This window comes from Terrapene carolina, unplaced genomic scaffold (genome assembly GCF_002925995.2).
Source record: "Terrapene carolina triunguis isolate 2854851 unplaced genomic scaffold, T_m_triunguis-2.0 Scaffold130, whole genome shotgun sequence".
Lineage (NCBI taxonomy): Eukaryota > Metazoa > Chordata > Testudines > Emydidae > Terrapene > Terrapene triunguis.
Genome location: NW_020664481.1, coordinates 27,192,192 through 27,211,298, shown reverse-complemented (window position 1 = coordinate 27,211,298; position 19,107 = coordinate 27,192,192). Strand labels below are relative to the sequence as shown.

The window sequence follows — 19,107 nt, the reverse complement described above, 5'->3', positions numbered from 1 at the left end:
CAACCCATTTTGTCCACAAATTTGTTATCTCTCTCACTCTTTGTTTGTTTATCTTAATGGACAAATATACCTTCCTGAGAGTTTGGTTTCTTGACATTCCTTCTCTTAAAAGTAATTCTTTGTTCATCTTTTTTTTTTTTTTCCAGATGCCAATGCCAGCTTGCAATGAGTTTGCCAGAAGAGCAAAAGCCAAAGTGCCATCCCCTCTGGAACGATGACGATCCCAGTATGCCTCTGCCATATGATCTTGAAGAAGTAATTGCTAACCTGCAAACTCTGCTTGAGTAGATGGAGCACTAGAAGATGCGCTCCCAGTTTAAAATGACCAGTGCTCCACTTTTCATCCTTTTGAAAGAAATGTAGTCAAAATGGAATAAATCTCTTAAATTCTCTTAAATCATATGAGTTATTTTATGTTTTCTCTGAATGCAGATATATGCTTTTTACCCTTTTTATGCCCTTTGTAACTGGATTATAGTTCTTAGCTACTGTTTTAGTGATTGCCACAAAAAAAGAGGACTAAGCATTAAAATATGAGATCTTAAAAGTAAGGTTGTTTGTGATCTGTTTTGAAATAATATTCCAGAAAAGCCAGCAATTCCATGCTGGACTATACAGGACTATCCTGAATAAAAGAGTGCTAATTTTCTTTAATTTAAATTGTATTCTAAATTAAACTGGTTTACTTCCTGAAGTCATATAACCAAAACGTGTAATATTCATTGTTTGACATTGCTACTAAGAAGGGGATTATTCTATTTAAAATCATACTGGGGCCAACTCTACACTAGGTGCGCTTTGCCAGGATAGCTATACCAGTATACTGTACTGGGAAAGCGCTCCAACTGTAGACACAGCTCATAGCAGTTGTGTCCTTGCCAGTATAGCTTATTCCAAGTCAAAATAATTATACCAACAGAAGTGCTGTTTTGCAGTATAACTGCATCTACATTAGGAACTTTTGCCAGCACAGGTATGTCAGTCAGGGATCACATCTCTTCACATTCCTGGCCAATATAGCTATGCTGGCAAAAGTTTGTAGTGTAGACCTGCCCTGAGTATATGGTATATTCACTACATTTCTGGGACTGTTGCTCTGGCCATCAGCCACCCTTAAAAAAAGGTAAGACGCTATTGTAGAAGTAGCTATTGTACTTAAATTAGATTTGATTGGATTAGGATCTTGATCTGGGTACACACCATTTAACTGATATCCCCTGTGTCCCTTTTCTTACGACTTGAAAAGAATGCTATTTCATGAGCACAGCTTTTTCTGCTCTAGTTAAGGCTTGGCTGTACCATAGGGCAAACTGCATACATTTGGATTAGTGCCACACTAAATGCTGTTTGCTTTGGGAATCACTTAAAGATGAACTAGTTGAAGTTGTGGGGATTCTGCTTCAGAAAAGGTGGTTTCTCATGCAGACAGATATTCCTTTGGAAAGGAGTTAACAAAATACATTTAACAAGTTTTATTTTCGGGGGGGGAGAGGAGTTGTTTGTTTTTGCTGTTGCTACTTTGATTAATTTTTGTTTAATTAAGCACTGGTAGAAACCATGGGAATTGCAGTGGTGAAATGAATTTGACCGCCATAATTAGAGAAGACACTTCAATGTTGTAGTCTGCTGCTCAAGTGAAAACATAACTATTAAAAAATATATTGGCAAACAATAATTTACTGCAGTATTCAAAGGCCATTAATGGCTTTTCTTTTTTAGAAGACTGGTGGCAGCTTATAATAGAATTTTTAAAAATACATAAGTCTAAGGCCTTGCTTAGGCTGGGGATTGAAGCCAAATTACTAGCCGCACCAGTCGAGCCTCTAGTGCAGGCAGATACAACTGCTCTGTGCCACAGTTTGCAATGGCGCAGGTATAAATCCATGAAAATCTAGGAGTCTACACTAGTGCAGATACACTGGTGCCTGTAATTGGGGGGACATTCCCAGTATAGACAAGGCCTAAGGTTCGCTAGCAAGATATGGAGACTCCGACACCTAATGGTGGCTCAGATAGGATTAAATGCTCTGTTTCTGCTTCCAATTTCACTTATACCATTGTAAATTCGAGTAATTCCATTGAACTCATTGGAGTTACGCCACTGTAAAATCCGAATACAGCCCTCCATTTTCTCAGTGCTCATGATGGGCAACCATGAATTAGCAAAGCTGATTGGAACTGTCCAGAGCACATGGTAGCACTCAGAACAACACAGTCAGGGCCGGCTCTAGGTTTTTTGCCCCCCCCACCCCCAAGCAAACAAAAAACAAAAAAAACCCTCAGAGAGCGCAACTGCCGAAGCAAAAAACAAAAAACAAAAAAAAAACCTCCCGGAGTGCCGCCCCAAGCACATGCTTGGTTTGCTGGTGCCTAGAGCCGGTCCTGAACACAGTTACAAATAATAATAAATAATCAGACAAGAAAAAGGAGCACTCGGTATACTTGTTGCCTTGGTCAAGATACTACTAGAAAGAGACAATAATAAGAAAATGGTTTAGAAAATTGCTTTATTTCATTTGAATAATTATGACTGAGGTCCTCTTGAAATGAACCTCTAGCACATCCATTAACATTGCAGCATTAGGTAACTCATTACCATTTTGGATGCACTACGAAACATTCTTAACAGAGGCCTCTAATGGATGGTCTATGTATAGCAATTGCTTATTGACTCTAGATACTCTAGATACATGAGGACCGAGGTCACTCTGTTTCAGGGGAAAAGCATAAATTAGCTTCCAATGTTGGATTCAGTGATTCTTTTCAAATGGTGAAGTTGATGACTTTGCTTACATTTACTTTTCATCAGCCCTGAAAGAATTGAGGTAAAATAGTTCCCTCGCATGTGTGTGTCAGGCTAAATGGATTACAGAAGATACAGATCTGTTTGCCTGTCTGCACTTGCCTTTAGATAATATTCATCAATTTTACAAAAGCTACTGACTAAACATGGAACCAATACAAATGAAATGCTCAAGGCAGAGGCTTTTTATTTTAAAAAAATTGATACATAACTATTACAAATAGTTTTATAGTTACTTTTATACTGATAGAAGGAAAATTTTGGCAGAAGATAGAGAGCCAATACATATATGTTAGGCATAGTACACACCACTATAACAGGCATTGTGCGCATGACATAAAAGTGTTGGGAAGTTATATTAACTGACTGTATTATTCTCTGCCCACAATTTTGTGTCTTAGTATAGGTACCTTCATGGGCAAGTAGTTTAGAATGTAACATCGAAAACAGAGATAAGGGAAGGTACAGAACAACAAGGTAAGGAACTGGTGGGTTGGAGCTCATGTGATGTATAAAGTGCTTTCTACCTTGAAAGCAACCATTCTATGAATACAGGTGGTTTTGGGGATGTATTTTGGGGAGCACATCTTCAGTGTCAGGTGATTTGAATATGCTGAGGAACCTGCTTCCCAGAAGGATTGGCAATGTATTAACTCTTTCTTTCCTGCACCATAATATTTTGTCTATAGTCAATAACTTGGCTGAGGTCTCTTGAACATTTTTCGTAAGGAACCACAAGTGTAGTCAAAATCCGTTGGCTATGCATTTTAATCAATATTGCATCACTAGTTAGGCGATGAAAGGTGACGGCCAATTTTAAGGTGGTCAATAGAAAACTATAGGTGTTATGCCATGTAGATCAGAAATTATTTCATAATGCTTTATTCACATTACGGCATATGAAACTATTTCATCCTGCAGGTTCTTCCCCTCATTAAAAGTTTAAGTAAATGCAAAACATTAACACCAACATAGTAGATTTTAAAGTCACCATTCTTACGCGCTGAGCTTTACAAGAGAGTGAGAATGTCTAAAATGTAAATAAGAATGCTATGAATAATTACCAACTGGAAAATCTCAAGGATGTGTAGCCTGCCACATTATAAATATCCAGATCAGTTCTCTTTATTATCATAATGAAATAGTGGATATTTTAATTGGTAATGAACTGGATTTACTTAGCAAGATGTCCTTTCAAATCATGCAAGATCTCTGCAATGCTGTAGGACAGATTTGGGGATTCAAGAGCCATAATAAAAACAAAAAAGGCAAGAAAAGAATAAAAAATCCATTATAAACAATGCAAATGGACGAGGCTATGAGACTAACAATGGGCATAATTTTCCTCTCAGATATACTGGTGTAATGCCATTGACCTGGTGCAATGCAATGGAAATTGTGCCACTGAAACTGAGATAAACATTTAATTTACATACCCATTCTTCTTCTCAGAATAAGCCAGTACATTTCAGGCCATTCATTAAATAAGAGAAAATAATGCATACATTTGCAGAGGCTGCATTTGTTAAGGCTACAGAAATACCTGATTAGCTTGTTACATCAAAGTGCCAGCAGTTTGTTATGGAGAAGAGCAGTTCACATGTGACCTGAAGTCCTACCAAATATAAATTGCATCATCTAAGATTTATCTCTCATTGGCATGCAGACACCACTCATTGTTCACATCACTTAAAAGACAAAATTTTGTCCTGACTTACGGCTTGTGAGACCCCATTGATTTCATTACGATTGTACATGGCACAAGTCAGAATTTTGCCCTCAAATTAGCTCTTTTTCTCATATCGTCAAATACTTGCCTCCATGCCAACAATCTTGGTCTGATTAGTCCTCTTGATTACAGAATGAAAGAATAAAGTCAGGTGTATAGTATTCCAATTATCCTTTATTTCACTGGTTCTGTGAACAGGTCAGAGTTATTCCAATGAAAATGTGAACAATTTACTTTTGTTTATCATTAACATTCAGTTTTCTTAAAATCACACCAGAGTTTGGTAGGCAGTGCTTTTCATACATCCCTTGATCAATGGAACAATCTGTCAGAAGCCATTAAAGCCTCCATTAGCTCGAATGGATTCAAAGCTAAACTATCTGATCATTTAAAGGGCTGCAATGATTGTTTTTAATATACTATACATTGATTTCTCTCTGTGAGTAGTAACATAACTTTGAAACTAAATGTGTATGACTAAGGCTCCATTTGCTATCTCCAATGTGCCCTAAGAAACTTGGTTTCACTTTGAGAATAAATGTCTATGTAAATTTTTTTAATGAGATGCAGACCCTTGCACATTTCCAAAGGTTTTTCCTCAAATTTATCCCATTTCATTGTACCCATTAAGCATATGTGGAATGGGAAGAAATAGTTTTGTCAAGGACCTCTGCTCAAGAGTTTCAGTGAAAATGTGAATGACTAATAATATTAGCACATTAAGCGTTTTTTTCATCTTCAGAACTCAGAATGCTTTACATGGAGAAACTCAGGCACACAAGTTAAAAGTGCCGTTTTGATTTCAAATGTAACTCTGAGAAATGGCATGTCTATAGTTCCATGGCTGTTGTCTCAACTATTTCCATGTTAAATGAGTTTAAAAGATGTTTTATTGGACTGCCCCCCCCTCCAAAAATCACACTGGGATCTGAAAATGAAGCTGGGTGCTTTCCTTCTGATGCATCCTCACCTGTGATAGAGATTCTGCAGGTCACTTTAACCCTGGGTTAATCCTTTGTCTTCAGATAAAGCCTTCTGTGACATGCATGCAGTCCCAATGCCTTCAATGGGTTGTGCCTGTACAACTCATTGGAATCAGTAAGCTGTTCCACAGATAATATACAAGGAGGAATTTAGTCCAGCTCTCTCTCTCTCTTTCTTAGCTGTGTTGACACTTCTCCGTTTTATGGTACAACCGTACAATATGGATACAATTGCCAGTAACTTGTCAGAAAAGATCCAGATATGGTCAGGATGGGGGGTGTTTGTCAAGATATACATGTATTGGCCTGAACTGTGTTGGAATGCTTGCTATGAACCTGTTAGCCCTTTTGGTCTGGCTCCTATTTTATAGTCTGTACTGCAGCACTGTATTGAAGGCACTACTTTTTTACTTCTTACTTCTTCTAAACATTTATCAAAGCATTCTACACAGCTTTCATTGCTAGTACACCTCTACCCCGATATAACGCTGTCCTCGGGAGCCAAGAAATCTTACCCGTGTTATAGGTGAAACCGTGTTATATTGAACTTGCTTTGATCTGCTGGAGTGTGCAGTCCTGCCCCCCCCCCCCCCCCCCCGGAGCGCTGCTTTACTGTGTTATATCCGAATTCGTGTTATATCGGGTCGCATTATATCGGGGTAGAGGTGTATCTCTTTCCTCCCCTCCTGTACCCCTTCCTGCACCCTTGTTTCTAAGTCTAGTAACATTACTCCATAAATCAAGATTACAAAACATGAAAAATCTAAAATTTTGTATCGAAAAGCATTGTCTTAATGAAAAGATCATAAAGTGGTTGTCCCAAAAAAAACCCAGTCCTTTCCAATATTTACTACATAGTGGTATATTAGATACTGCAATGTTTTCGTGTACTTAGGACAGGAATTAATTGTAGTTATCTAAAACATCACTAAGGTAAAATGACCCATTTTAATGGCAACCCCTGTATTTGCTGTGTGGCCCCCCAACAGGCATAAGAGAAAAACCTTTATATGTTAAATCTTGAGTTGTGGAACAACTCCGTTGTGGAACGATCTCCATTTTTTGTTTTGGTCCAGTATTTAGATATTGTTTGGGGTGTTTTAGCCTGGTCTAATGACATTTGTTTTCTAGCCAGTTCAATTAGACTTTTACTTTTTAGAGTTTAGTGTTCCTTTTAAGGACTGTTTATAAAGCACCATGAGATGTATTGTGGTATATCAATGTACATACTGTGTCTTTGTTCATATTAATGACATCTAAGAAACACTTTGTGCCTGTTGTTTGTACTCTAGAAAGTACTAACTATTATCGTTGGGACGTGGACATGGTAAGTTTGATCGTGCTGACAAATGGTGGTAGGAAGGAGTTAAAGCAGGTAACACTAAAGATATTTTAAAGATTTGCTTTGCTGCAGTAGCTGCAGCAAATTGGGCTGAATTTTCATTACATTGCAGGTAACACAGCAAGGTAAATTCTTAAGTCACTCTAGTGATATAGCAATCTTACCATTAATGGTTTTCACTAGCTTTCCCTGGGTAACTGTAGACTTCCTTCAGTGAAAGGTTATGGTCTTACCTCTGATTTCTAGGTTTGAAAGAGATAATTATCTTTCCTGAACACACAATCTCAGAGTTCCTCCCTAGATTGTAAGCTTTTGGAACAGGTACACTGTTTCTGTAATGTGGTACTATTTTTAGAACTTCCAAAATGGTTGCTCCATTTACAGTTTTTCTGGACCCTCCATATATTGAGTCAAGAACTGTCCACCGATTTTACAGAGACTGGCTTAGGGATCATCTTGAAAGAGCGAAATCTTTCAAGGGTTGTATGTGCACTGGTGTTTTTCTTGCTGTTTGAAATCCTGAATGGCTGTTTGGATCATCTTTGCCTCTTTTTTCATAAGCGCATGGAGATTGCTGACTTTCTGCCCAAAAGAGTTAGTATAGAATATAAATAAATAAATCGAAATCTAGGAAACAAAAGAATTAGGCAGCTGTTCGGGGAAACTCCAAACAACTCTGACTTCTTGGCATGTAACATTTTCTTCCAGTTCTAGGTTTTAGAAGAGGATTAACCAACTTCCTCATTTAAAAAAAAAAAAAAAGTTAGTGCACAAGCAACTTGATGAAGGCCCATTAAGAAATAAGAATTGCCCTGAAATGTATTTCTTTCCTCTAACTGTAACACACTTTATTCTACTATCCCCCCAGGAATATGAAGACAAATTTGCTTGGCATCTAGATACCCTCAGTCTGTTCCAACTTTTCTATCTCAAAACCAAGAACCCCCTAATTTTTCCTGCCCTGTAGTCTGACCTAGCAATGGTGAAACACATCACATTACTGACCTCTTCATAAAGGAGCTAGTGTGAACTGCGAACAAGGGGAAAGGACTGGGATGCAAGGAGCTTGTTCCTCACCATCCCCAGCTCAAGTGCCAAGGACAGTAACAGTTCATGCACTCAGGAGAAGCAGAGACTGCTCCATCTGTGTGCCTCAGGGTAGTACATTGCCCTGAATGGGGCAGGGAAAAGTTTCGGGCCCTTCTGCCTCAGTCTACCGAGGAGGCCTGGTATACTGGATAGAACAAACTCTGCATCTCCCCCCTTTACAGTGTTCTGATCTGCCCAGGAAAGGACTGTGCCTTCTTTGAGGCATGTTCTCTGAGCTACCTCCTGGCATGTAGTAGCTTCACACTGCCCCCATGCAGACTAGTCCCGAATGGCACAATTTGGCCCTAAGTATTTACAGTCAAGAAGTCACTTCTCTAGGTCTTAGATGTGCAATGTTAATTCCAGAATCTCGTGACACCCGGTATAGGAGTTCCGTTCATTCAGTGAAATGGGAAAACCAGAGAAGACACGTCACTCATTCTTTACTGAGATTGCAGACTCCTGCTATGAATGCCACTGTGCACTGTGTGTGTTACTAGTGACTGGTTAAGTATCTCATGTGGCATTCAGATTTTAATTTATCTCTACCCTCAGGACAGAAAGTGTGCCCTGCGATAACCAAAATCATCCAAGAAGGGGAGACTAATGCTCCTCCTTTTATAATAAGGCCCTTATCACCCATCACTTTTGCTCAACTGAGCAATTGTTACCCTGGAGCAACAGGCCCACAAGGGATACAAGCTCCACTACAGCTAATAGAAGTTCTCCTTTACCTAATGTGGTGAGGCTTGTGTTCCTGCAGCAGAAGGTCTAAAGCTATATTCCTGATGCTGCGTGTGTGCGTTATGTCTATCCGCCACCATGTCTGCATTTTGCTGTCACAGGTTCATGACAGCGCATTTTTATTAAATATTTTTATTAGATTGCTGCTTTTCTTTAAAGATCATTTGGATTAAAGAAACAGCAGCACAAAGCCAAAGAAATACATGGGCTTGTCATACAGATGCAAAGAACCAGGAAAAGTATATGAAAATTTGGACCTACTATAGCAGTCTGGATAGTTGCCTTTTCAGTGAGTGGTGAATTTGATTTAAGAGATTGTATCCAATAGAAAATATATCCTGTTAGAGGTAATGTCTATGCATTGCTTCACTCTGAGCGCTCTCACATCCTTTGTATAATGTGTTTATATTTCTATATAGTGGTATGGTTAATCACTGTGGTTCAGTAGGCATTGTATTCAATTCACTGTATAATACATACTCCTGAGATTTTGGATCTAATGGCATCTCATAAATTAGAGCTCTGTTATTAGCCTATTCCTATCTGCATCTTAATTATTAGGCTGAAAATAGAGAGCACATTTTATAAGCCTTCATATTTTCTGTTTACAAGGATTTTAGTAACGTCTAATAAATTTAATGACCTCTAATAAGAAGGGGAAACGAAATCCTACTTAGCAAATTTATAGCTTTTAAATGCATCTTGTAGCTTTATGAGCATTTCAAACCCTAGCAAGGTAAAAGCTGTTTAAGGAGCTGTTGCTGGGTTCAACTAGCTGCAAAAACTGTTAAGTTATTTTTGTTTCGCTTTTATTGCTTAACCTCCGGGGCTTAACTCTGGGCTACCAGATAAAGCAGTCATTCAAGAACTTGGAACCTTACATGCTTTGACTTGCTAAACATAGAACAGGAACTGGTATTAAACATACATTTTAAAAACATAATTTTAAATCTGGAAATTGATTGTGGCTTGACCTACTTATTTTCAAGAGCTCATTCTTTCTTGGTTTCTTTGCTTTGTTGATATTATTAAATCTATTGTTCTTTCAGCAGCGCTCCCAGCTGGTAGGAGAAAAAAATCAATATTGTGAAAGTTCGTGGTGCAACAGCCCTATTGTTAGAATGAAGACCACAATTAACTAACTAACTAAAGTTATATGCAGTGTAATTGTAACCATGTCGGTCCCAGGATACCAGCGAGACAAGTTGGGTGAAGATGGTCCAATAAAAGATTGGACTCTCTCTCTTGTCTCTCTAACTAAAGTTGTGACATTTCCACTCTTAAAGATTACTTATGCAGCTTCCAGTCCACTCAAAGGGATGGAATCAAATATTCATGATCAAAGATAGAAATAGAGCTGTTTATATACTAAAACATATACGATCTTGTATATCTATATATTTACACACTAATCTTAGAGTGCCTGGTGATGTGTAGGGCATAAATCACACAGAGTCTCTTCCCAATACTGATTCCTTTAGCAAGGTATATTTCCAAAGTAACATTTTGTCAGGAATTTTTATTCCTCTGTGTACCCTAATATTCGCTCTTCTTTAAGACTCCTTTGTCACATATTAGTTTCCCAGTTGTCTCACATAGTGAGCATTCAGCAATTGCCCACATGGTGCACAATGCAGATCTCGGGAACATCAGACGTTGCACCCCTTCCATATGGTTGCCCTGGCTTGTCTTGAATTGAGAATGGTTTGCCTGTGCTTAGAGGTCTGTAGTTCAAATACACATCTGCCCAGCTAATGGGGTCAAAACAGTTTCCTCCATAATAGATTGGTTTTCTCTTGGGAAAAGTGTCTCTAAGAGACATTGTGAGAGGATCTACCCTTAAATAACATTTGTTGCTGTGGAAGAGAACAGTAATTACACCCTTTACCAACACTATTCCTAAGACAAAGTCATATTCCATAGGAAATATAGGCTAATACTGTATTTAGAGAATTTGTTAGTACGGAAATGTCAAGGAGATTTGTTCATGCTATTGGAAAGCTTTGTTACAGAGATAATTATAGATATTCTAAAACTTACACACATTAGGTCAAATTCTGGCCTGAGTTACCCTTCTCTCTGAAGTTATAGGAGTTGCGTGAGGGTTAGGCCAGCCCAGAATTTGGTCTAGTCTTAAAATCACAGCCCGACTTCTCTTTAAATAAGTTGGAGCCTGCACAAATGACTCCCAGTGAATGGGTGAGAACGGGGCTGCCTCTGATCCTTTGTTCTCAACTTTGTAATTCCAAAGTTCTATTGGCTCCCTGTTTCCCTTGAAGACTTACTTACAGTAGGTTTCACTCCTGTCCAGCTGCCAGTATTGGCTTAATTAAAATACATCATCCATCTTGCATATCCAAGTTCAGAAGACAGGCAAAGGGAGGTGACCGACATATGAATGGGCCAGACACCTACCACTAGCACTGCCTGAGCACAAGAGGGAGGCTGGCTAACTTGCCAAGAGACACCACATGGCTCTCAGAAGATGTGGTTCGGATCCCATCCTTCCTGCATGCCTGCTACCACCCAGAGGTAGGTGTTGGGAGAGAGCACGCTACCTATTTCTGCAGCAGGTGTAAAGAGCCCTGCTCTCAGCCCCCATTTACCACCCCCCCCACACACACACGTACAGCCTCCTTCATAGTGCTTTGGCCATGTGCCTCTGAGCATCACTCCTCAGGCACTAGTGTGCATCACCTGTCCCTGTTCCTTCAAGGAGCAAAGACACAATTTGACTCTGAGTGCTTGGTGTTTACAAAGACAATTGTCTCACAAGGCTGCTGGGCTACACTGATGCACCAGCCACTATCCTCTATTTTGGCTGGTCCCAAAACACATTCTCTGGAAAAATTCTTGATTTTATGAAAGGGTTCTCATTCATTTCCCCCCATTGCCAAGGATTTCCTCAAAAGTAACACATTCAAAATATTCTTGGGGAGCCAACCATGTACAACACAAAACGTTCCAGAGTTGGGAACAGGGCTGTCAGTAAGAGTGCAGATCTACGCACGGTCACTTTTGCCTTGTTGTGGTGCTGTTCCATTTACACTGGTCCATCACTAGACCTGGAATATGTATGAAAAGACGTTTCAACATCAAGTGAGTCTGTGCAGGGTGATTTGATGAAATGTGATGTGTTGAGCTGCACTTAATATTTTAGGCCTTATTTCCCCCTCAAAGCAAGCATACAGCTCAGCATTCATGACTAAAGAACATAAAGAAGAGAACAGAGTCCCTGAGGCCTCCATTTGTACAGATAAAACTTCGTATGTCCATGAACAAAGGGATAGTTGAAAGTACAGTGATCTAATTTATGCCTAAAGATGTAAGTGGCTACAAAGAGATGCACCAGCAAATCTTGCAGATGTATTGTGAGAGACTGGATAAATATGGCCGTTTTGCAAAAAGCAAGGAGTTTATTTAAAAGCCAATTGTGCATTGTGGTTTTCACATTACTATGCAATGGCTCCCTCCCCTTTAAGAACTTTCCAGTCACGTTCAACAGTTAAGTAACATTAGTTTGGTATTCCCAACGTATTCCCATAAGGGATACTGCAGGTCCTGAGGTAACCTTATCTGTTTGTTTAAAGCAAAATCCAGAAGCTTTTAAAGGCAGTCACTAGAGCCATATATTTATAATTACTAAAACTGCTACGTAATTACTATTTAGTTCTTATTTACTGTATATACCTTTCAAAACCTCAAGGGGTTAAAAAAATACAGCAGTCTATATAATAAATACTGTATGCTTCAGTATTAAGAAGTAATGAAAATATATCTCCTGAAATGCAATGCTGCTGTTTTTTTTAAATGTAGAAGCACATCATTATTTTACAGAGAAGTACAATATGTAAAAAACAATTTCTGTGGGGTAAACAAACAACCAAAAAATCAACACTTGGAATATTTTTATTTTGCAGCAACCGCTTAATAATGTCTGACACTTAGTAGCAATGTTGTGAGATATTTTTTGCTGCTCTGCCAGCAGGTGGCTTTGCTGTGAATCTCTAAAGACAAATCCATCTACAGTGAATCTAGCAAAATTCAGCTCCATGTAGTATGTCAGGGTTGAGGACTACTTGTCAGCTGTGACACTGTCAGATTTTATCTTTAAATATGACAGGCAATTTGTTCAGGGAGCAGTTCTGAATGACAAGATAGAGTGTTGTTGTAAAACACGGCACCTGTGTGGTGAGCCCTGCCTTTGTGGACATCAGAGGCTATTGTTTCCTTTTGCTATTAGACAGTCACAATCCGCACAATAAGGCTTGTAAAATGTTCACAGAAATCTTTTAAATAGAGTAGAAGGAAAGTAGATATCCTTTGGTCATTTAAGTCAGGCCATTTATCATTTTAACATATAAAACACAGCATTCCCTAATATATGTTTAAACCTTTAAACAGGGCCAAATACTCCTCTGAGGAACATTGGTGTAACCCCAGGATTTGACCCGTCCTGTACTAAAATATGTGATTTTTAGAGTGCTGTGCAAGAGAAAGATTAGGGTTTTGATTTTTTCAAAAGCAAACAGTGATTCAAGTGAGCCAGAGGACTCTAAATACCCAGTTCAAATGCAGCTCTGCTGAAATACCCATTGATTACCATAACTGGGCTTATGATAGAGGGATCTCTAAGAATGGATCACAATACAGTAAGACAAAAAATGTCTTGATTTTTTTTTTAAAGGGTGTGCGTCGTGGGGCTTATTTCCTTACCATAAACAACATGTATAACTCTGAAAACTAATGATATATGGGTAATCAAATCTTATGCTTCAGGACACGCCGCTATGGAAGTCAGGAAGGGATTTTCCCACACCACAGAAGTGCAGTTTTGGTGGTGGTGGAGGGGAGCATCGTCTTCAGGAGCAGGAGGATACTGGATGAAATAGATTACTCTAATTTATAAAATAATTGATGATAACTAGATTAATAGTCTGATCCTGTAAGGACATTATATGCAAGCATGTCCCTGAATATGTTGCTCTGAAAGACATCAGCTATTGCCGAGCTCATAGCAAACACCATCAGTAACAATCCTCCTGGAGTTTAAAAAAAAATTATTTTAAAGAAGAAATGTCTTTAAATGCCTTTGCTTTGGTTATGTTCCCCTTTTCACTAAGAAGTCCCCAAATTTCCTCGTTGTTTGCTGATCAGGTATTATATGCTTTATGCTTCTCCTTAACAGTATGGTGGCAGCTTCTGCCTCTCCCCCCCATGCATGTACAAACCCTATTCCATTGCCATCCTCCTGCTCTCCACCACTGTTGGTCTTCCATGCACAGATTGCCCCCTCATTCCAAACAGGCAGGGACACTGCTGGATTCCTTATCCTTTGCTGCTGAGCTCCTTGTGCAAAGAACTTCCATCCCTGCTGGACACATGAACAGCCTTTCCCATGCCCAACTCCATTCCTCTGTTATGCTACAAACAAGCAGCACTATTCCAAAGGGATGCAGCCAGGCTGTTAGAGGTGAGGGGTAGAGATCTATTGTTATTATTTATTATTTGTACTGTGGTAGTGCCTAGGAGATCCAATCATAGACAAGTGCACCATTGTCCTAGGTGCTGTACAAACCTGTAGGCCTGCAGCACTAGGATGGGCCTGGATCCAAACAGGTCTATGTAGATTTCCTGGTAGTTCCATGGGATGTATTAGTTTCCTGGCTTTGTTCTCTTTTCCCACCATACTGGCCCAAATTCTTGATCCCTGAAGGGGAAGCTCTGACTGAACATTCTGACTTGGGGAGAACTCCCTCTCATTCTGGATTAGTATGTGGCCCAAAATCAGGGTTTTAATCTAAAGTAATAGGGAGGTACTCGTCACATCAGTTATGTTGTCTACTCTCAGCTCCGGGTCTCACTTAAAGCTACAGCTCCTGGAGACAAGTGATTATGTGAGAAGATTCTTTCAGCTTTCAGGGACAGGAAGTATCAAGGCCTCATGGTTGCAATAAAAAGCTTGGAAATGCCACCTAAATGCATCCAAAAAGTTCAAATGCTAGCAGGAAATAAAAAGATCACATAAGAAAACCTCATGATTTTTGTGGGCCTGGCTTATTTGTGAACCTGGATATACCTATGGCTTTATAGTTTAGTTTTAAACAGAAGTAATATAGTTCAAATTCATGTGTGATGGGATGGAGCCGAGGTTAAGGAGATATAGCAACGGAATCCGTCATAGGAGTATTTTGCATGGTTCAAATGTAGTTCTGTGTCCTTGTGAATAGAAGTTAAATAATCTCTTTATCTACTTGAAACGACTTGAAAGTAAATTTTAAGGATGAAAGAAGAGAGAGAACCCACACTGGCTACATCCTGAAGACATAATGATTTCAATCATGTTCAGCCTTAGTGCAACTCCATTAACTACAGTGGATGAATTTGATACATTTGATTTTTAACAATCATTGTGCTCAGATATGGTTTTTTGCTCACTAATCTCCCTCCTGCCTACATCTGCCCCCATTTTCCTTCAGCATGCAAGGTTGTCATGATCTTAGGAGCCTCTTAGTGGGTCAAAGGTCCAACCTGGGGAAAATATTCAAAAGTTTCTCAGTGACTTAGGAACTTAAATCCCATTGACTTTCATTGATGACTTGCAATGAGATTTAGGAGCCTAAATCACAAAGGTGCTTTTGAAAATGTTGCCCTCTCTCTATTCCAATTCCAAGAGTAGGCAATCACTCCTGTACTGAATAAGCACATGACCATCTGTGATGTGTGAACTTCATAATGGAATCTAACTCAAAGGGCTTTTAAAAAAAGGAGAGAGATTTTATTGTAACTAATAGTGATGGATGATTGGTATGGTCACATGGAGCAACATAAATCTTTGTGCCATGCACAGTGCTAAAAAGCAACCCAACTCAATAGCTCAGGAAACTCATGTACTTAAGCATGGGAAAGTCATATGGGGAAAGGATTTGAGACCTTTTCTGCATTAGGAGGGCAGATAACCACGCAGTGAAGTCATTTTGCCTGCCTACCAGTGAGTAATGTTCTCTGAAATTAAGTACTGCACTGCAGTCCCACTTTGCTCACACAAGTGGCCCTGCATACAGTTTTAGAAAGAATGTGATCAGCAACAGAGGAGAAGAATCCCTCAAACATTATAGAGAACAGCAGAGGCCAAAGTTCACTGCCGCTCATAACAGAAGAATTTATGGGTACTTGTGAGTGGTGTGGGCCTAATTATTTTCACCATTAATTAGCAATAATAATTTCAGTGTACATATACCTAGTAAATTCTTGTCCTTATATGTTATTTATTAACCTAGTGGCTATTGCAAGTGGTTGGCTTTGTAATAAATTTTGGGGTAAAAGTTTTTGGAAGGTGTAATGATGCTGCTTCTTAGACACCTATGCCCAAGAACCATTTAAAGTATGGTTAAACTATGCTGTATCTAAGGTGCTGCTTTCTTCCTTAATAAGAAGTGCCTCCCAAACATCTCTAGGCCTTCGCCCCATATGCCTAGAATGCCTTCCCAGAACCAATCTGTCAACCCCCCGTCCTTGTCTCCATCCTAAACAAACCCACTTCTGCCATGGCGTCTACAAGAAGTGAACTGATCAACCCTGTAAAAACAGCCATTCCTATCCAACAATGTGTGCTTAAGCTCCCTGTGTGACCTGATTTATGTTAGCCATTTTCTCCCCCTGCCCATTACTACTATTACTTGAATATCTATATTGCATTGGAACCCAGAAGCTTCAATTAAGATCAGGACTCTGTTGTGCTGAACACATCTGAAAACAGGATAACTGCCACATGCAGCTCCTTCCCTTGTTTGCTTTCTTCCTTGTTTATTGTGTCAAGTCCAGCTGATGAACTCTTTGAGGCAGGGCCATGTCCTTCTAACTGTTTTTGTGGGGTGCAGACATACACTTGGTGTGATACAATAATCAACACTTAGCTGTCTGTCTCAATCAGTGATTCACGAGAGAGTCAAATGCAGGCATGACGGGAAATTTTGAAGCATGACAGAAGCTGGAGGCAAGCTGGTGAATTATTCTTGTTCATTCATGAGTCTCCTCTGCCATAGCTGGGGGGGGGGGGGAAGAGGTTTAGCCACAGTGTCCTCAAGCTACTGTGGCTGGAGCAGAATTTGTTGGCTCACACTTATTTAGTGCAATATGTGCTCCTGGAGATCCACAGTCTTTGTTAAAGAATGAAACCTTTCTGGAGGGGAGGAGGGAAGGGAGACACTAGCTACAGGAACAAGGGAGACCATGTTGCCTAGTGGATAGAACACTGCAATGGGAGTCAGGAGACCTGGGTTCTGAATCCCAGCTCTGCCATTGGCCAGCTGGGTAACCTTAGGAAAGTCACTTTGCTTCCCTGGGGTTCCTTTTTCCACACCTGTAAAAGGGAGGTAATGTCACTGACCTCCTTTGTAAAGTGCTTTGAGATCTATGGATGACAAGTTATACAACACCTATGTAAGTATTACAGTTTCTGAGGGTATGTCTACACTACCCGCCAGATCGGCGGGTAGCGATCGAACTATTGGGGATCGATTTATCATGTGTAGTGTAGACGCGATAAATCGATCCCCGATCGCTTTCCCGTCGACTGCTGAACTCCACCACGGCGAGAGGCGGAAGCAAAGTCGATGGGGGAGCTGCGGCCGTCGATCCCGCGCCGTGAAGACGCAATGTAAGTAATTCTAAGTCAATCTAAGATACGTCGACTTCAGCTACGCTATTCTCGTAGCTGAAGTTGCGTGTCTTAGATCGATCCCCCCTCCTAGTATAGACCAGGCCTGAGAGTTACCCTCAATAGACGCACAATGTTAAGGTAATTTTGCTTATAATGGTCAGTCTAACATTTTGTGCATCATTGTGCTAGTTGCTGAGCACTTTGATCTGACCCAGCAAAGCGCGTGGGCACACACTTTAAGTGGATGAGCCATCCAATTGACTTCAATGCATGTATTTAAGTGCTGTGCAGAATTGGGGCCAGAGTGTTCTGCCCCTTACAGGATTGAGTCCTTCATATGCTAATCTTCTGAGGGAAGGTTGGGTCTAGCAAAAATAAATTGGACCACGATACGCTCTAAAGGAAAATATTGGTTTAAATAATAGTTTGCCTTTCTAAACACACACAATGTGATAGTTAAAGAAAGTTAGCTTAGGTGTATAATCTTGTACCAAAAAGAACTAATGGCTTGTCAATTATAGTATTATGCAAATTAATATTCCTCGTATTTGTACAAAGATTTAATAGTTAAATTGCTACTTCATTTTATTTTAAAAATCAGCTGAATATTAATGAATATCAATGTACAATCTATATCCGTGCAAAGGTGCCAATAGACAGCTCTATCCTGAAAAGTGCTTCATGGATCTGCTGCTGCTAATTTATGCAAAGTCAATGAGACACATTTCAAAAGTGGATTTTTCCTCCAAAAGGCAAAACTACTCTAATTTACAGCTGGATATGAACTGACAAACTACCCCTATCTGAAGTAAGTGTAATTTATAATATAGAAGGAACACTGTTGAAAGATTAGATTTGATCAACTCTCTATGCAAGTAATTTGTGGATATTTATATTCTGATAACTGGAGAGCACAAATTGCTTTTGTTTTTCATTTCAAGTATCTTTTGTTTCTTTGTTTGGTGAAAACCTGCAGAGGAAACTAGAACAACTATAATTACAGTCACAGTTACATGTTGTGGGATCTATGGATAATAAGCTACAAGGCATTTTTTATTGTGTTTTTTTTTTATTTAGTTAAAGAGCGCTTTCTCCCAAGACAGTCCATCCATATTTTGTAGCACGGAAAATCAAAGCAATAGCTGTCAAATATCAGCAAGATAGCAGATTTACAAATTAATCCCATTGCTTGATATTTCAACAAAGGTTAAAATCTATAATTGGTCCTAGAAAGTATAATTAACTTATTAGGAGCGCTCAGGCAGTTAGGTGTGCAAAATGGCAGCAGGTGTGTAATATCATTAGAAATACTCCATATAAAATGCACCTCTGAGTTTTATCTCTTTAGTTTCACGCTGCCAGCTGCCAATTTGATTGGTAAGTAGTTTTGGACCATGCAATACTCTTTCTTTTGGATTGATGTGTTTATTACTTTTTGTGACAGTGGATCCCAAGGCAGATGTTCAATAAAGAAACAAGCTGCTACAGACCAGAGTAAAGAGATAGGTGGTGTAGATGCAGGAAATTGGGAAAGTTATCATAAGCGCTAAGTTGTTATTGAAGATTTTGCTCCCAGCATTTGTAGCAGTTGTGTTATATACTCTTCCACAGACAGTAATCTAACAGGGAATTATTGAAAGCCAAATGCCAAGATTTTAAATTGCACTGTATGGTCAGAAGCTGCTACTCAAACGGTGAGCTGAAGCTTTGAAAGTGGAAAGCTGTGGCTATGCCATTTTCAAAAGGAATACGTAA

The 19,107-nt window shown here is 39.4% G+C and overlaps 1 protein-coding gene across 1 annotated transcript in view; it reads left to right on the top strand.

Moving 5' to 3' along the window:
* FTO (FTO alpha-ketoglutarate dependent dioxygenase) overlaps window positions 1-547 on the top strand; it is a 270,679-nt gene extending 270,132 nt beyond the window's left edge. Inside the window, exon 9 of the mRNA XM_029911787.1 lies at window positions 147-547. Coding sequence (XP_029767647.1) covers window positions 147-288 — 142 coding nt within the window. The 3' untranslated portion in view covers window positions 289-547. The remainder of the gene's footprint in view (window positions 1-146) is intronic.
* The last annotated feature ends 18,560 nt before the right edge of the window (window positions 548-19,107 follow it).